Source organism: Tupaia chinensis, unplaced genomic scaffold, assembly GCF_000334495.1.
Source record: "Tupaia chinensis unplaced genomic scaffold, TupChi_1.0 Scaffold146907_1, whole genome shotgun sequence".
NCBI lineage: Eukaryota > Metazoa > Chordata > Mammalia > Scandentia > Tupaiidae > Tupaia > Tupaia belangeri.
The window spans coordinates 138,832-155,355 of record NW_006206760.1 but is presented as its reverse complement, the minus strand read 5'-3'; the positions used below and the strand labels follow the sequence as shown (position 1 = coordinate 155,355).

Below are 16,524 nucleotides of genomic sequence, written 5' to 3'. Positions count from 1 at the left end.
GGAAGAGCTGGAGCACCGCCACCTCGCCCCTGGGTGGGGAGAGGCCCTTCAGGTGAGCCTGGCTTGCGTGGGCAGCTCAGACTGTTGCTGGGCACGAATGAGGGTCAATGACCATGCCAGAGCTTGGACGGAAGGTGACAGTTGGAGGTGGGCAGGACAGATCCGGAGAGAGAGCTTGTCATGATAAAACCATGCTCCGTGTAGGCACCTCGAGCAGGCCTGGTACACAGTCAGTATTCAACAAATACCTGTCCAACAAAGAGTTTTTTGTTTTTTTGTTTTGTTTTGTTTTGTTTTTATAGTTTTTTTGCCATAGGGTGCATGCACTTGTCAGAGAGGAGAGACACAGAGAAGGAAAGTGAGGGATGGCCCTGCCTCAATTATTTCTCCATTTTCCTCTCAGGATTTTGGCCACTCATGCACACACACACACACACACACACACACACACACACATACCTGGCATGATTTTCAAGCCACCAGGTTCAGGATTTGAACCACTGTTGACCATGTGGCAGTTCAGTGCTGTAACTACCACACCACTTGCTGGCCCCTTGACAAGATTTTTTAAAACCATTTCTACTGGCAGGATATTGAGAACGGATCTGTCATCCATGTGCTTCCATGGAGACTGCCCGACTCCCAGTCCTGTTACGTTAGGTGTAGACACTTATCTTTATGGAGAAGGGCTTTCTTTCTTTATTTTTTATTTTTTAAAATCCAGATGCACATTTATCTAGAACCAAGCTTGAGCATGCAAGCAATTTATGGGATTTGTTCACAGGCACAGGTAGAAACAGTCATGAAAAAATGTAACAGACCTTGGGTTCTTTGCCTCTTTAGAGAAGTAGTGTTTTTCTTAACCTCTGATTATGTTTTTCCATTTTTTTATTCATTTATTCAGCACATACCTTTTGAGCATCTGCTATGTATTAGGTGCATCGTTTCAGTTTTTGGGAATCTAAGAGTAAGTAAGACTTAGTCCCTCCTTTAAGAAACCTAGGATAAAAAAAACTTTTTTTTTTCTTTTTTTTGGAGAGATTTTTGCTATAGGGCGCTTTGTGCTCGCCAGACAGAGAGATAGAAAGCGAGAAATCACCCCCCAGGGGGGATGGCCATGCTGCAATCCCTTCTCCTCCATTCTCCTCTCGGGATCTTGGGCACGCACGTACATGCACCCGGTGTGAGTTTTAAGCCACCAGGTCCGGGACCCGAACCACAGTCGACTACGTGGGAGTCCAGCGACATAGCCATTACGCTAACTGCTGGTCCCAAAGAAACTTTTCTAACAGCCCATCTTGACTATCTATGATTTCCCATTGAATGACATTTCATTCAAAGTTTGAAATATTGAACAAAACTAATGAATTTTACCTTTCCAGCAGAGCAGGTGTTTGCCTTTCAGTATCGTTTGGAGTAGCTCAATGTCAGGAGTGTTCTGTGTTGTATTAATTAATTAATGAGGGGCTGCATTTGATTTTCTTCACATTAACACTGATCATATTACATATTGTGGCTTTTTCTCAAGGGAAAAGTAAGATCAGAATGGCGGGCGATGGCCTCTGGTGGGCTGTTAGTTTGGTAAACTCTATTGTCCGATCGCTAGCTACCCTGAAACGATAGAGGAAGAGGGGAGTGAAGTGGGGTCTCCTGGAGAAGAAGACCCCACCAGCCAACCGGATCGTGGTGGGAAGCCTTCCGATGGTGGGTCAGAACTACTCAGCAGCAGGGGGAAAGAGCAGCCTTCTGCAGAGGGGGCGGCGTCAGTGACTGCTCCCGGGCCTGAAGAAAAAGCTGCTGCTGAAATCCAAAAGCGCAGAAGGCTTGAGCAAGCTGGGATCAAGGTCATGCCAGCAGCGCGGCGTTTTGCCAGGTCAGCTGTGCCCGCCGAGGGCTGGCCTGGCTCCTGGCTGGCTTTCTGCATGCCTGGGCTTTGAGACCTGCCTCGCCAGGGAGGGGGTTCAACTTGTTTTCCCACTACTTGGTTTTTCAGTTGCATCGCTGTGCCCTACTCCGAGCAAGCAGAAACGGGCCATAGTCTTGTCTTTATCTTACGGCATGTCTCTGCTAAGTACCTGGGTGTTTGTAGTGGCGGGGAAGCGCGAGTGCCTAGTGGCTCCATTAGACCTCGTTCTACTCACATGTCCATGGTCAGTCGGCTCTGGGCTGAGGATTTCCCTTGCAATAACTATTTTTCTATTGTTTGCGGCTTATTAACTTTTTACACTACTCCTAAATGGCTCACGTTTTCCTTTAGACATTTCTAGAATATAGTTCTGACATAGAGGACACTTCCTTTACAAAGAGTGGTCACTGGCTTCACAAAAACCCAGTCAACTTCCTGTGTCCCAAGGGAGTAGTAGATAGAGCTATTTATTTTATCTGAGTCATTTTCTTTTCTTTCTTTCTTTCTTTTTTTTTTTTTTTGGAGAGGTTTTCGCTATAGGGCACATGTGCTCACCAGACAAACAGATAAAGAGAGACAGAAAGTGAGAAATCACTCCCCAGGGGGGATGGCCACACCGCAATCCCTTCTCCTCCCTTCTCCTCTCGGGATCTTGGGCATGCACGCACATGTACCCGGCGTGAGTTTAAGCCACCGGGTCCAGGACTCGAACCACAGTTGACTATGTGGGAGTCCAGCGACATAGCCATAATGCTAACTGCTGGTCCTGAGTTCTTATTTTCTAAAGCATGTTGATCCAAGGGTATAGAATGTGGAGTAACTGCCTCTCTTAATGTAATGGAGGTGCTAACACTCCTCCTGACAGCTTCCTGTGACGTGTGGGATGGAGACCTTCAGCAATTATGTCCATAGCAAACGAGTTCTCCACTTTCATGCACTGTTGAAAAGCTGGTTGGTTTTTCTTATATAGTAATTGCCATCCTAACCAACAGTGCTGCAACCAGAATGTTGGCAAATCAAGACTCACAACCATTTGACAATTCTTTTGCTACTAGCTAGTCTAACAAGTAGGTAATGAATCCATTTTCCCGAAGAAGAAGAAACAGGATCCATGATAGTAAGTGACCTGCCGAGCTGGTCGCTGCTGGCCTGCTGGCCAGATTTGGTCGCTCCAACCACAGCTCCATCTGCCGCCCACATAGTTCCTGGGATATGTTCCATTTCTCCCTAGTTAACTTCAGATGTGGTTATTTCTGCGGTCCGGATCTTAATTGAAATATTCAGCGTGGACTTAGGTGGATTTAATCCTAGCGTAGATTTGTATTGATAAAAAATAAAATAAAATAAAATAAAAAGCAAGGATATACTTCTTCCCTGTCTGTGGTATCCCACAGACCATCATGCCTAATCTAAGCATGGATGTGCTTCTAGAAAATTCTATCGTAAAATTGTACTTATATTAGAAGCAGCTCTCTGGGTTCTGAAATAAAGAGTCTGTAGAATCTTGAAAACAAAACAAAAAAGTTTATATCGTGTTTATGCTTTGATTTGGAGACCTTTTCAGGCATCCCTTGAGGATCGGCTTGTGGTAGAGACCGAGCAGTGTGCCAAGAATACAAAACTGAGTAGCGTCCCTTTATCATCCACCGTTTCTCAGACTTCTCTTGATTCTGCCGTTAAGCCTTGGACATGGTAGGGCTAGATAATTCGTGACACAGACGAACATATGAATGCACACAAATATTTACTCCTCATATCTTTGACAGGCATACCCTCATTTTTAATCCCATTTGCAACGTCTTTTTCAAATTTCATTGCATTGTGGGACCCGCTGATGGCGTAATGGTTACATCGCTAGACTCCCATGTACTTGACCACAGTTCAAGTGTGTGGCTTAAATGTCACACCAGGCACGTGTGTGTGCGTGCCCAAGATCCCAAGAGGAGAATGGAGGAGAAGGGATTGCGGTGTGGCCATCCCCCCGGGAGGGGAGTAATTTCTTGCTTTCTCTCTCTCCACATCTGTCTCTTTGGTGAATGCACGCACCCTACAGCAAAAATATCTCTCAAAAAATTTTTTAATTTCATTATTTCTTATTTACATTTGATCGCAGTGCGTCATTTTCAACAAAGAACCTTATGTTCCTGCGTCTGTTTCTTCTGAGCCCGCCTCCACCCCCCACCCACTCCCTCCCATACAGTCTCTGGAATCTGCATTGTCCCCTCCACTTTAACGTCTTTCAGTCTTTCCCTTTTTACCAGCGTGCAGACATTTGGTATATAATCAAATAAAACTTCCCCAAAACACTTATCTTTTGAGGATCCAAAAGAACAAGGCGGATGAGAAGGGGGCTCCAGTAAGCTGATTGCACACACCTGGGAATAATGTTGATGTAGGGGAGAGAAGGCGGGCCACCGGTGTCCTGTGCCACTTCAGTAACTGGGAGGTTGGCTTTGCCATAAGACATTGAATTTGGGGCCAGCAGCTTGTGTAGTGGTTAAGGAACTGGATTCCCACATGGCTGATGGCTGACTGCGGTTCGAGTACCAGGCCTGGCAGCTTGCATTCTCACTTTTTCTCTGTCCTTTTTTTTTTTTTTTTCCCGAAGCGTGGGTTTGCCATTGGGTTTTTCCTGAAGAGAGGTTTTGCCATAGGGCACGTATGCTCACCAGAGAGAGAGACAGAGAGACAGAAAGTGAGAAATCACCCCCGCAGGGGAAATAACCACACCGCAATCCCTTCTCCTCCATTCTCCTCTCGGGACCTTGGGCACGCACGCACACGTGCCTGGCATGAGTTTAAGCCACTGGGTCCAGGACTCGAACTGCAGTTAACTATGTGGAAGTCCAGGAGTGTAACCATTACACCACCTGCTGGTCCCCTAGAAGTGAGATATTATCCCCTGGGGGATGGCCACATTGCAGTCCCTTCTCCTCCATTCTCCTCTCAGGATTTTGGGCACACGAGCACACACAACTGGCATGAGTTTTAAGCTGCCAGGTCCAGGACTTGAACCGTGGTTGACTACATGGGAGTCCAATGAAATAACCATTACAACATCAACTGATTCCCCCTCCCCCCACAGGTCTGTCTTTCTCTGGTGAGCACGCATGACTTATAGCAACAATTTAAAAAATAAACTAATCATTTTTTAAAATGACTTATTTTACAACTTTTATTCTGTATATACACATAGAATCACAGCTCGTTTAAACATGGAGTTCTGCTTAATACGTTTTACATTGGTGTGTGGTCATTTGTGGTCCCAGCCATGTCTTGTTATCTGGCTTAGTTTTTGCCCGTTTCGTACAGTTTTGTTCGTAATAGGGAAACCTGCAGTCTGGTTAATGTCATTATACCTTAGACCTTCTAACATAGCATTTAAAATAGGCTTCAGGAGACCAGCAGTTAGCGTAAAGGCTGTTGCTGGACTCCCATGTAGTCATACGTGTTTCAAGTCCCAACCAGCAGTTAGCAAAACTCACGCCGGGCGCATGTGCGTGCGTGCCCAAGATCCCGAGAGGAGAATGGAGGAGAAGGGATTGCGGCGTGACCATCCCCCCTAGGGGGTGATTTCTCGCTTTCTGTCTCTCTGTCTCTCTCTGTCTGTCTTGCGAGCACATGCGCCCCATAGCAAAAAACTTCTCAAAAAAAAAAAAAAAGAAAAGAAAAAGAACTGCATGCCACAGCTCCAAACACCCAGAATTCATTTGTATACGGATTTTTCAGCTGCTAGCTCTCTCGTGAAGGTTTTGTACATCCCATGCCGCCAGCCTGGCATGGCGAGGTCTCTGCCATTTACTTTTTATAGGCTGTAACAGAGCCAAGAAGCAGTCTCAGCGTATCCATATCGGGAGCCTTCTCTGAATGTGGCAGAGAGTCGCCGAGCTGGAACGGAATGCATAGCGTGAAGAAGAAAATGATGTCTGGGTGTCTGAAAAACACAACTATAAATCATCGACGGGCTGGTGTCTCTCATAGCATGTTACCCTCAGCCTCCTGTCTTCGACATCCAGATGAACCCTGGCCCTCACACCTTCCGGCCTAACAAGAGGCCTGAGAGACTTCCTGTGGCCCATTTCTCAGCGGGGAAATTCTGTGTTTGTCGAGTTGGGTGAACATTTAGTAGATGGATGAAGAGCAAAACTTTATTTTTGTGACATTTTGTGTTTTGTTTTTGTTTTGTTTTATCAAGTATTTTCTAACACTTCTTCGTGTTATTTTTTTTTTTATTTTTGGAGAGGTTTTTGCTATAGGGTGCGTGCGCTCTTCAAAAAGAGACAGAGAGACAGAAAGCGAGAAATTACCCCCCGGGGGGATGGCCACACCGCAATCCCTTCTCCTCCATTCTCCTCTCGGGATCTTGGGCATGCACGCACACGCGCCCGGTGTGAGTTTAAGCCACTGGGTCCGGGACTCGAACCACAATCAGCTACATAGGAGTTCAGCGACATAGCCATTATGCTAACTACTGGTCCCTCTCGTGTTATTTTTAAGACAATATACAACAAGGAGCAAAGGTGAATGTTACTCCATGTTCACAGGAGGTTAGAGACCGAGAATCCCCCAGTTTCCTGTCAAACAATCTATTAGGCAGTATCTTAGCATCTTGGGACAGAAAGTTGGACTTCTTGATAAATATGTGGAGTTCAGCATTTATTAGAGTTCCCAGCGAAGTCAAAAGTATATAAACTACCTTTTCTTCTATTTTATTTTACGATTGCATTAACTTAATTACCTCCACAATATTAGACTCCTGCCAAAGAAGCCAAGATTTCTGTTTTTAAGAGGATAAAATAAGAACCGAGATTCACTTCCTCTGAATTAAAATGCCATGGAGATTTGAGTTCTTTGACTTGGTGTTTCCCATTGGGAGAAGTAAACTCGTGTTTTTTTTTTTTTTTTTTTTTGAGCTGAATTATAGGTTTCACGTGATCGGACTTTCTTTTCTAATTGATTTCATATGTTTCAGCACTCGGTCTTTTCTGCTTGTCTGTGGATCTTCTCAACCACGTAGCAATTAATTACAGAGGGGAAAAACTCTCCAAGGAACAATAGACACGTTAGAAATCTTTGGAGCAGGAACAGCTGTAGCCAAGTGCCAGACACGCATCCCTCTGCACCCGTCCAGACCAGATGCTACTTCGCTGGTTATTGCCTCCCGGGCCCGGCCGGACGTGTGACTTGCACGTACCTTTGTGGCTCTGGGTAGGGCCGCCCCAGTTGGAGACAGGGTGAACAGGGAGGTTTCTGGTGTTACCTGAGGCATTCCCAAGAGGACTAACAGGCTTTTCTGGAGATCCCAGTTTCTTTCAGTAGAGCAGACCAATTGCCAGGTTGAGCTGGCACCTTCTGCATTGCCAAGTGAAAGGGGGTGAAAGAAAATGCCAGCTTTTCTCTAGTTAAAAATCATTATCTCGTTCACTTTGAAATATGTCAGCCATAGACACAGGGAAACTAGAGCTTTCTCTTCCCTCTCACCTGTCCCAGGCCACGATCCCGGCCTTACTCATGTTGGACGAGGCTGCACAGTCTCGCGAGGCCGGACCAGGTCCGGCCTTTCCTGTCTCAGGCTGGGCTGGGATCACCGAGGAAGGCCTTCTCAAAGCAGCTCATTCTTTTTAATTTTTTAGAGGTTTTCACTGTAGGGCGTGTGCGCTCGCCAGACAGACAGAGAGAGACATAGAGACAGAAAGCGAGAAATCACCCCCCAGGGGAGATGGCCACGCCGCAATCCCTTCTCCTCCATTCTCCTCTCGGGATCTTGGGCACGCACGCACACGCGCCAGGCGTGAGTTCTAAGCCACCGGGTCCGGGACGCGAACCGCGGTCGACTACATGGGAGTCCAGCAACATAGCCATTACGCTAACTGCTGGTTCCCAAAGCAGCTCATTCATTGATGAGTGACCTGGGAGAAATCTAAGTGCCAAAGCTCCCCGTGACTATGAAGCCAGACAGCCAAGACCTGCCCCTTCACGTTCCTTAAATTCACTTCACCTAGTTCCAGGTGACCCGAACAAGAGACCCTGCTCCTCTCCTCTCCCACATGGGCAGTAGACCAGCTGTGGGGACAGTTGCTGAGAAATTAAGTGAAGCACCCGAAGTCCCCAATAGGCTGATGACCAGGCACTGCATGTGTGCTCTGAAAAACCATAGCAAATGCCATGAAGCAGTTGGTGTAATGACTATTTCGCTGGACTCCCATGTAATCGACCACGGTTTGAGTCCCGGACCCAGTGGCTTAAGTTCACACCAGGCACATGTGTGTGTGTGCCCAAGATCTCAAGAGGAGAATGGAGGAGAGGGGATTGCCGTGTGGCCATCCCCCCTGGGGGGTGATTTCTCACTTTCTGTCTCTCTGTCTCTCTCTGTCTGTCTGGCGAGCGCACGCACCCTATGGCAGAAACCTTTCCAAAAAAAAAAAAAAAAAAGAATATGTATTACTTTTCCCTCTCTATCAGTCTGCCTTAAAGTTCTGAATTTACAGGACACAAGCAGTTAGGAGAAAATCGGGCCTTGGGGCAGTTTTTCAAGTGGGCGGGAGTGGCTTTAAGTGGCCAGTGACACGGCCAGCTTTCTTCATCCCTTTTTTCAAGTCCTCATATCTAAGTTGAGATTGCTTGAAAATGAGTCCTGCCACACTGGGCTTGTAGCCTAAAAGAAACACCCAGGGGAGTCTGAATTCTGGCCAGCCTTGCAGCATTCATAAGACCCCAGATCTTCCCTGCTCACATTGGCATCCCATACCAGGGCCATTTGCATACATGCATGTATTTTATGCCAAAGAATTATGCCTGGGTTGAGAGAATTCGAGGTCCAAGACTCCTGTCAAAAAGTGGAAAGAGATTCCGGCAGAAGGTTTGCTTCTATTCCAGAATACAAAGTTTTATGGGGTTACGTGCCCCATGTCAGGGTGTGAGATTTGAAAAGGCCTCGTGAACTGTGACGCGTTGTGGAGATAGAGTAAAGGTTGGTTACTTAGCATACTGCCCTCAGTAATCCTGGTCGATTGTACCCAACCATGCACATCACAACTTCACTTATTTGTTTATCTTAATTTGACCAGAGTGGGGGGGGGGGGAAGAGAGGGAGAGAGAGAGAAAGGGAAAGTGAGAAAGCAAGCTGCCAGGTCCAGGACACCAACCACAGTCAGCCATGTGTGAGTCCAGCACCCTTAACCACCACACCACCTGCTGGTCCCATAGGCTCTTTATTTTATTTTATTTTTATTTTTATTTTATTTATTTATTTTAATTTAACCAGAGAGGAGCAGAGTGAGAGAGAGAGAGGAAAATTGAGAAAGCAAGCCACCAGATCCAGGACTCGAACCACAGTTGGCCATTGTAGTAGTCCAGTGCCCTTAACCACCACGCCACCTGCTGGCACTGAAAGTGTCTTATTGTTTGTCTGCTGCCCTCCTCCCGGCACTGCGTCTGGCATGGTCCTTTATTTAACGAGTGTAGCCATCTATTCACTGTCAGAGAATCGGGCCTCTGCAGTCAGATTGCCTGGATATGAAATTTTCTTCCCTCGTTTTTGCCATTGGTCACGTGCGCTTGCCGGGTAGAGTCAGAGAGAGGGAAAATGAGAAATCACCCCCAGGGGGAACGGCCACACCAAATCTCTTCTCCTCCATTGTCCTTTCAGGATCTTGGGTGCATGTATACATGCAGCCAGCGTGATTTTCAAGCCACTGGGTCCACAGTTCAAACCACAGCTGCCCGTGAGAGAATCCAGTGCCTTCACACTTGCCCGCCCCTCCTGGATTTGCATTTTACCAAGGGCTAGCTCTGACTGTGGACACATTTCTTAGCAAAATCTTGCTCTACACAATGGGGATAACACTTCTTAAAGAGTTAGTGTGGGGGTGGAAGGAGTGAACATTCAGAAGGAAGGTTGGCATGCAACATGCCTCGACTGCTAGCCCCCTTCATTATGATCGTCAGTGTTTTGTCAAGTTTATTATCTGTGTTATTCATCACAGAGCATTGTGTATGTGCATCTGAGGTGAGGGGAGCACCTTTGACGTGATCTGGCCGCTCTGTGGTCCCCATCCTTTAGCTCATCAGGATCTTGGGCATACAGAGACATGCCTGGCATATTGGCGAGCAACCAACCAGGGATCTGAACCCCAGTCGGCCACGTGGCTTCTGTCAATACTATGCTACGGACTTTGCTAACTCGGCTGGGCCTCGATGTACTTTTTACATAATGTCTTTGAAAAAGTCAAGGCAATAGCCCATCATTTTCTACTGACTGCTCTTTCTGACCGCAGTAAATCAACACCAGTTGGTCCTTGATAGACATGATGCTAATGAAGATAGGGAGGGGAGAAAATGGAGAGTTGAATGTACAACTCAAAGGGTAGGGTTTGGGGACCAGTAGATAGCATAATGGTTACATTGCTGGACTCCCATGTAGGCGTCTGTGGTTCAAGTCCCAGGCCCGGCAGCTTAAAAACTCATGCTGGGTACATGTGCGTGCATGCCCAAATCCCAAGAAGAAAATGGAGGAGAAGGGATTGTGACGTAGCTATCCCCCTTGGGGGGTGATTTCTCACTTTCTGTCTCTCCTTCTCTCTGGCAAGTACTCCCACAAAGAAAAAACTTTTTCAAAAAAAAAAAAAAAAAAAAAGCAGGGTTTCATATGGTTTTTAAATTTTTTTTCTTTTTGGAGTGAGACATAGAGACAGAGAGGGAAAGTAAGAAATCAGCCCCCCAGGGGGATGGCCATGTTGCAACCCCTTCTGTTCCATTCTTGGGATATTGGGCACATATATATACACAGACTCACACATGGGCTTGGCATCATTTTCAAGCATCTGGGTCTGAAACTCAAAACATGGAGTTGACCATGTGGGACTCCAACACCTTAACCACCATGCCATTGCTGGCCCCGTAGGATTTCATATTTTAAGAAATAAATTTATCTTTATTTAGCATAGCATCACTCCTCACCGTCCCCCCCCCAAATTCTGTGTTTTAGAATGCTATAGAGAACAATGGCTAGCAGTAAGTAGGAGTTTTCCGAGCATGACTAATGATGCTTTGATGTTTCCAATTGTCAGATGGAGCAAAGGCCTGCCGTAGCCTGAGAATGAAGGCCTCCTCTGGAGGATGTAGGGCAGGGCAACAGCAGTGGGCCATCTGGTCAACCAGAGCATGCAGCGCTTCATTGCTCATTGTGTCCTCAGCCAGGCTCATTCCTCCTGTCTTCATCTCTGAGATGAGCTTGTCCTTTGCGGATGCAGAATTTACTCTTAATCCTCTCTCAAAAAGAAGATATACAGTAGGTGAACTTTCTTTAGAAGTCAAGGCATTTTATGTATTCATCATCTTATGAAACGAATAGGTAGTAAATGATGAAAAAATGATTTTTCGACATTGTAGTGTTACTTAGAAGCAAGCCTGGTCTTAAGAGCAGTTGGAAGAGTGGGGTTTGGTTTGAATGCTATCTAGGCACAATTCACTGTCTGCTCCCCCGTCCCAGAACAAAAACAAAAATAAAACAAAGTGGAAAAAGTCCTAAGGCTTACACTTTGCCGTCAAATTACATACCTCTAGGAATATAATGTGCCTAAGTTTCAAAGGGGCCTTCAAGACCCCTTTGAAAATGGAAATAGTCCACACTCATCATTTTAAAGCCATTTTGGCAAAATATCTTACCACAGTGTCCTGGACATCTAGCAGATAACAAAGAAGTTCTGGAAGGTAAGGAGCCATGGGGAGAGAAGAAGGAGGAATGATGAGAGTGTGCAGAGCAAGATAAGCATTTATGCCTTGGGTCCATCTTAAAAGGGACCTCAAACTATTCCAGATGTTTCAGGTTAGCTCAGTTCTGCAGAAAGACCTTCCTCACAATTTGCAATCTGGTAACACAATCTACATGTGCCATGGCATTCGTTTCTCCTCCAGACAAGTTTCTCGATGGCTTGATCTCTTGCCCTATGTCTAAAATGAGTCGAATACCTACTGGGTACATCATTGAGAATGTGCTAAAGAAAAAACAACAGTAACAGATAACTTCCAATTTTTTTCCAAGTTCATGAAAAGTATTGGGACTGTCACTTTCAGAGCCATTTAGGATCGTGCCTTTATGATGCTAATCAAGTCGTGCAAATTAAATGTACTTTTTGTATTGCTCGTGTCTGGCTAAATTCAAGATTTTAAAGCCCACCCTAACTCTGCTCCAACTCTGGGTTAAAATAATAAACAGATGTCATCGGAACTAACGGTCTCAATAAGACTTTTCACTAACAACACAGTTGTCTGTCTGGAGAGGAGCTTTTCGATTTTTTTTTGGTCTGTCTGCATGTGGAGTTCCATTTGATTTTGCTCTATCAGTCAAAAGCAACTAAGTGAAGAGCAAGAAGCTGTTCAAGATATCATTCTGCGCAAAGAAAACCCTTTCCTGGCACATCAACACGGCAAAGATTCCGAGTCGGAAGATGAAGGTGTGGGTCGACTGCCTGACCTTGAGAAAGATGATTTTGCCGCAAGGAGAGCGAGGATGAACCAGCCCAAGCCAGTGGTGCCATTGAATCAACTCCTCTATGGACCTTATCGGAAAAGAGAGGCAGAGACCGCAGATGGCAGCAGACAACTCTCGAAGGGACTCTCGGCCAAGAAAAGTCTAGAAAGTAAAAGGTGTGCACTGTGTGGGTGTCTGTGAAAGCGAGAGAACAAAACAAAGCAAAGGTGTCGTGTCCAAGTCCCCATGCCTCTCCTTTCCTGGCCCAGTTATACGTACTTGGTAAACAGGGTGCACTTCTCTTGAAGTGGAAGGTCAGAGAGCCAGTCTCCCCTGAATGCCCAAAGACAGCTAGCACAGAGTGGTCATGTCCAAAATAGGACTGAATTTGCCAAGTAAACACGGAACTCAGTGTGTAGATACATGGAACCCAGGCCCATCCCCACACAGGCGTGCTCATGGCCTCGGTTGGTATTATCAGGCAGAAATGGCGTGTGCTGTTACCTGGCAGGGTGGTCACCTCTCCCGGCTGTCCCTGTCCAGTCAAAGGGGGCAGGAAGCATGCTTATTCCTTTGTTCTAGGCTTTTCTAGGCTTTTCTCTCTTATTAGTTCCTTTTAGATGTCAGAAGGGAAAAAAAATGAGGCTTGCTCTTGTTTGCCCCACACCCGCAAGATTATCTGGACAAATGAAGAGGGATATTTCCATCAAAAGAACTTCGCAAACATATAATACACTTCTCCGCGTTCTACCACGGAGATTGTGTTCAAATGAGTTTCTTCCTCCCACCTTTTCCCCTAGCCTCGTAATACATGTTGGAGTGAATTGGGGAAGGGAAAATTGTAGTAAGATGGGGTTTGGACAATAATTTTTTGTTTTTTTTTATCGTAAGAGGAGTATGATTTAGTTTAAAGTGTCCACTTGCTATATTTCTTCCTGCAGAGTGTACTATATAGAGAGAGAGACAAATCAGAAATTAGAGTTAGTATCTTCCTTATCAAAATGACGTATGTTTGCCCAAAACATTAGAAGTTTCAAAATCGTTTGAACTGGGACTCTCATTATCTCAGTTGTGTTTGCAGAGTTGAAATGGTTCTTTGACAGAGTTAGTGTGCTCCGTGGAGTAGTTAGGTGGGGGTTTGGGGGTCTTGCTATTGTTATTGTTACTGTTGTTTTAGGTTTTTGTGGTAGGGTGTGTGCGCTTGCCAGAGAGAGATAGACAGAGACAGAATGCAAGAAATCATCCCCTGGGAGGATGGCCACACCACACAGTCCCTTCTCCTCCATTCTCCCGATGGGATTCTAGGCATGCACACATACACACCCTTGAAAGCATGACTTTCAAGCTGCCAGGTCTGGGACTTGAACTATGGTCAGCCATGTGAGAGTCTCGCACCTTAACTACCACGCCACCTGCTGCCCCTCCCATTTTTTGTTTTTAAGGACGTGCCAGGTTTAAAGAAAAACTATAATGGATTCCTGGCTGTTGAACAGGGATTATAGTGGAAAAGACCTGGCATCGTTTTTTTTCAGGACACGCTTTAGCTTCAGAAAGCTCCTGGTCTTCGCGGTTCTTACTGGCTACGCCTGTAACAAACCATTCTTGGCGGGCCTTGTGCAGGGATCCGTTGTTGCAAGTGAAGCAGAGGCTTTTGGGTAACCAGCTGCATCAGGCATATCGAGGGCGATCAGCAATTTGAGTTAGGAAACGGAGCAGCTTTCGTATCTCCCTGCCCCCTTTCTCCTCCATGCAAGTTTAATTCCTGATATTTCCAGCTGCGTTTGTGTGTTGTCACCTGACCCTGCGTCTGAGGGCACAGCTCTGGGTCTGGTCTGGGGCAGCTCATGACCTCCATAGAGAACATCAAAGAACTAATAAACAGGGAAGAAGTGCCTCTTTGCTAGCCCCTCCTTTGATCCAAACTAAAAACAAATAGAAAATTCTGTCACCTTCCTATTTCCACACAGCCTTTACAAATGCAGCAAGTTGAGCAGGTAACCAGAGACTACCTCTATGGTTTCCTGGCTTGAATGATATATTTTGAAAGTGAGTAAATAAGTAAATAGGTAATATATAGCTATAATTTTGAGATTTTTAAAATCTTTTTTTCAGTTGTCACTTTTTTATTAGACTACCTCTATGGTTTCCTGGCTTGAATGATATATTTTGAAAGTGAGTAAATAAGTAAATAGGTAATATATAGCTATAATTTTGAGATTTTTTTTTAATCTTTTTTTCAGTTGTCACTTTTTTTATTATTTATATTTTTTATTATTATTCATAATAAATAGTTAGAAATTAGTTAGAAACCGACTTTGAATGTGATACATATTGATACAGATGCCACAGTTTTGGTTTCAATCACAACTTGATCAACATTAGCAGCCAGTGGTCACTTCCTGTTCAGAATCGACTTCATCGTACCTTCTGGCTGTTACGGGTTAATGGCTGAGAGGTTTAGTGTGTGAACGGCATCCCAGCCTGTTCCACATGAATCTTAGAACTTGGATCACACAGCGCTCGTTATTAACATTTTACTGGGGCAGTAAAAGACATCCCCAGAGGGCTGAGGGATTCAATCAGCAAACTCGAATTCATTAGAGAAACTTGGATGGCGTGGGCCTCGGGCATCATTAGTGTCCAAATGAAATCTCATTACCATTCTTTTTTTTCTTTTTTTTTTAATTAATAATTATTTATTTTATTTATTCATTCATTTATTCTTTAGGTTGATCAGAGAGAGACAGAGGGTGAGAGAGAGAGGAAGTGAGAAAGCAAGCCACCAGATTCAGGACTCGAACTCTGGTCGGCCATGTGGGAGTGTCCAGCGCCTTAACCACCACGCCACCTGCTGGTCCCCATCTCTCATTACCATTCTTAGCAGTCTTTCGCGAGCCCTGGCTTTTCTTCCTAAAGTGTAGTGGAGACTGATATCTGGTGGGAAAACCTGTCATGATGGCCACAGGACAGCCTAGGCAAATGAAACCACCGTTCCAGTGGACTCCATATTTTTTAGCATGGGAAAGGCACCTCCCTCGTTTTGTCCTGTCCTCTGTCTCTGAATTTCCACGCTTGACCCTCTGTCTGTCTGCTCCCCTCCTTTGAACCTGATTTTTCCGATGACGTGGGGACCTGGATCCAACTGGCAGAACCCAGGCCCAGACAGACGTGGCGAGGTCAGTAGTGACATGTGTTTCAAGGGCTCAGGAGGGTGAGCCCGCGGAAGGACTCAGGAGAGTGCCAGACCTGCACAGGGATGACCTGGCCCAGCGGAGGATCCAGGGTGGCCTCGGCCCTCAACGCAAGCCCTGGAACTTTGTCACACTCCCCAGTATCACAGAAGCGGACTTGGAGACATGGGAGAGGCTGAAGGTGTCAGGAGAGACAAGGTGTGTCGTGTTTCCCTTGAGGTTTCCCCTGCTGGTGGCATTGTTTAACCTCAAGGGCATCAAATGCTTATCCTCGCATTACTTTTTTATTTTGATGGCTACATAAAGTGCCTCTCAAAACGCAGAGTTCCTGGAGACCAGCATATTTGCCCTGATAAAATGAAACTGATTAATACTAAAAATTAGGAGCCGCATGGACAGAAAGCATCCTCTTGAACCTGGGCAACTTAATATGTACAGTTGCTGGTTTCAATAGGCTTGTTGGCTGTAAGGAATTTTAATTTGATTTGTAAAGTTTATTTATTTGTTAAAAACTTTTTTCCTAAAGAATTTACTTTAATTATTATTATTGTTGTTGTTATTTAACTTACCATTGTCATCAGAGATAGAGAGAGACAGAAAGAAGGAAAGTGAGAAAGCAAGCCTCCAGATCCGAGACTGGAACTGCTGTCGGCCATGTGGGAGTCCAGCGCCTTAACCACCATGACACCTGCTGGCTCCTTAACTTGATGTTTTAATAATTCTAATTACTCTACTGTCCCTAAGATTTTCCTTAAGCCATCATTTCTGTTCAAATAGATGTTCTGAAAGCTATAGAAACCCAAAGCATTACTTACGGCTCGGTAATATTGCTTCATTGGATTGGTTCATGGAAAAACACCGTAGAAATATTTTTCATAGGTCTGGGTTTGTTTTTAAAACCTCTTCTTGGTTTGCACTTGCCTTAGAAATCTTTGAAACTTGTTTCTGGTTCTGAG

The 16,524-nt window shown here is 45.4% G+C and overlaps 1 protein-coding gene across 6 annotated transcripts in view; it reads left to right on the top strand.

Moving 5' to 3' along the window:
* LIMCH1 (LIM and calponin homology domains 1) overlaps window positions 1-16,524 on the top strand; it is a 237,730-nt gene that overhangs the window by 142,189 nt on the left and 79,017 nt on the right. For 5 of the 6 annotated variants that reach the window (XM_006169201.2, XM_027768572.1, XM_006169200.2 and 2 more), the window contains exon 4: window positions 1-52. In XM_006169201.2, the coding sequence (XP_006169263.1) occupies window positions 1-52 (52 nt within the window). Of the gene's footprint in view, window positions 53-1,606; window positions 1,874-12,250; window positions 12,554-15,526; window positions 15,767-16,524 lie in introns of all 6 variants that reach the window. The other variant, XM_027768570.1, reaches the window with a different exon arrangement.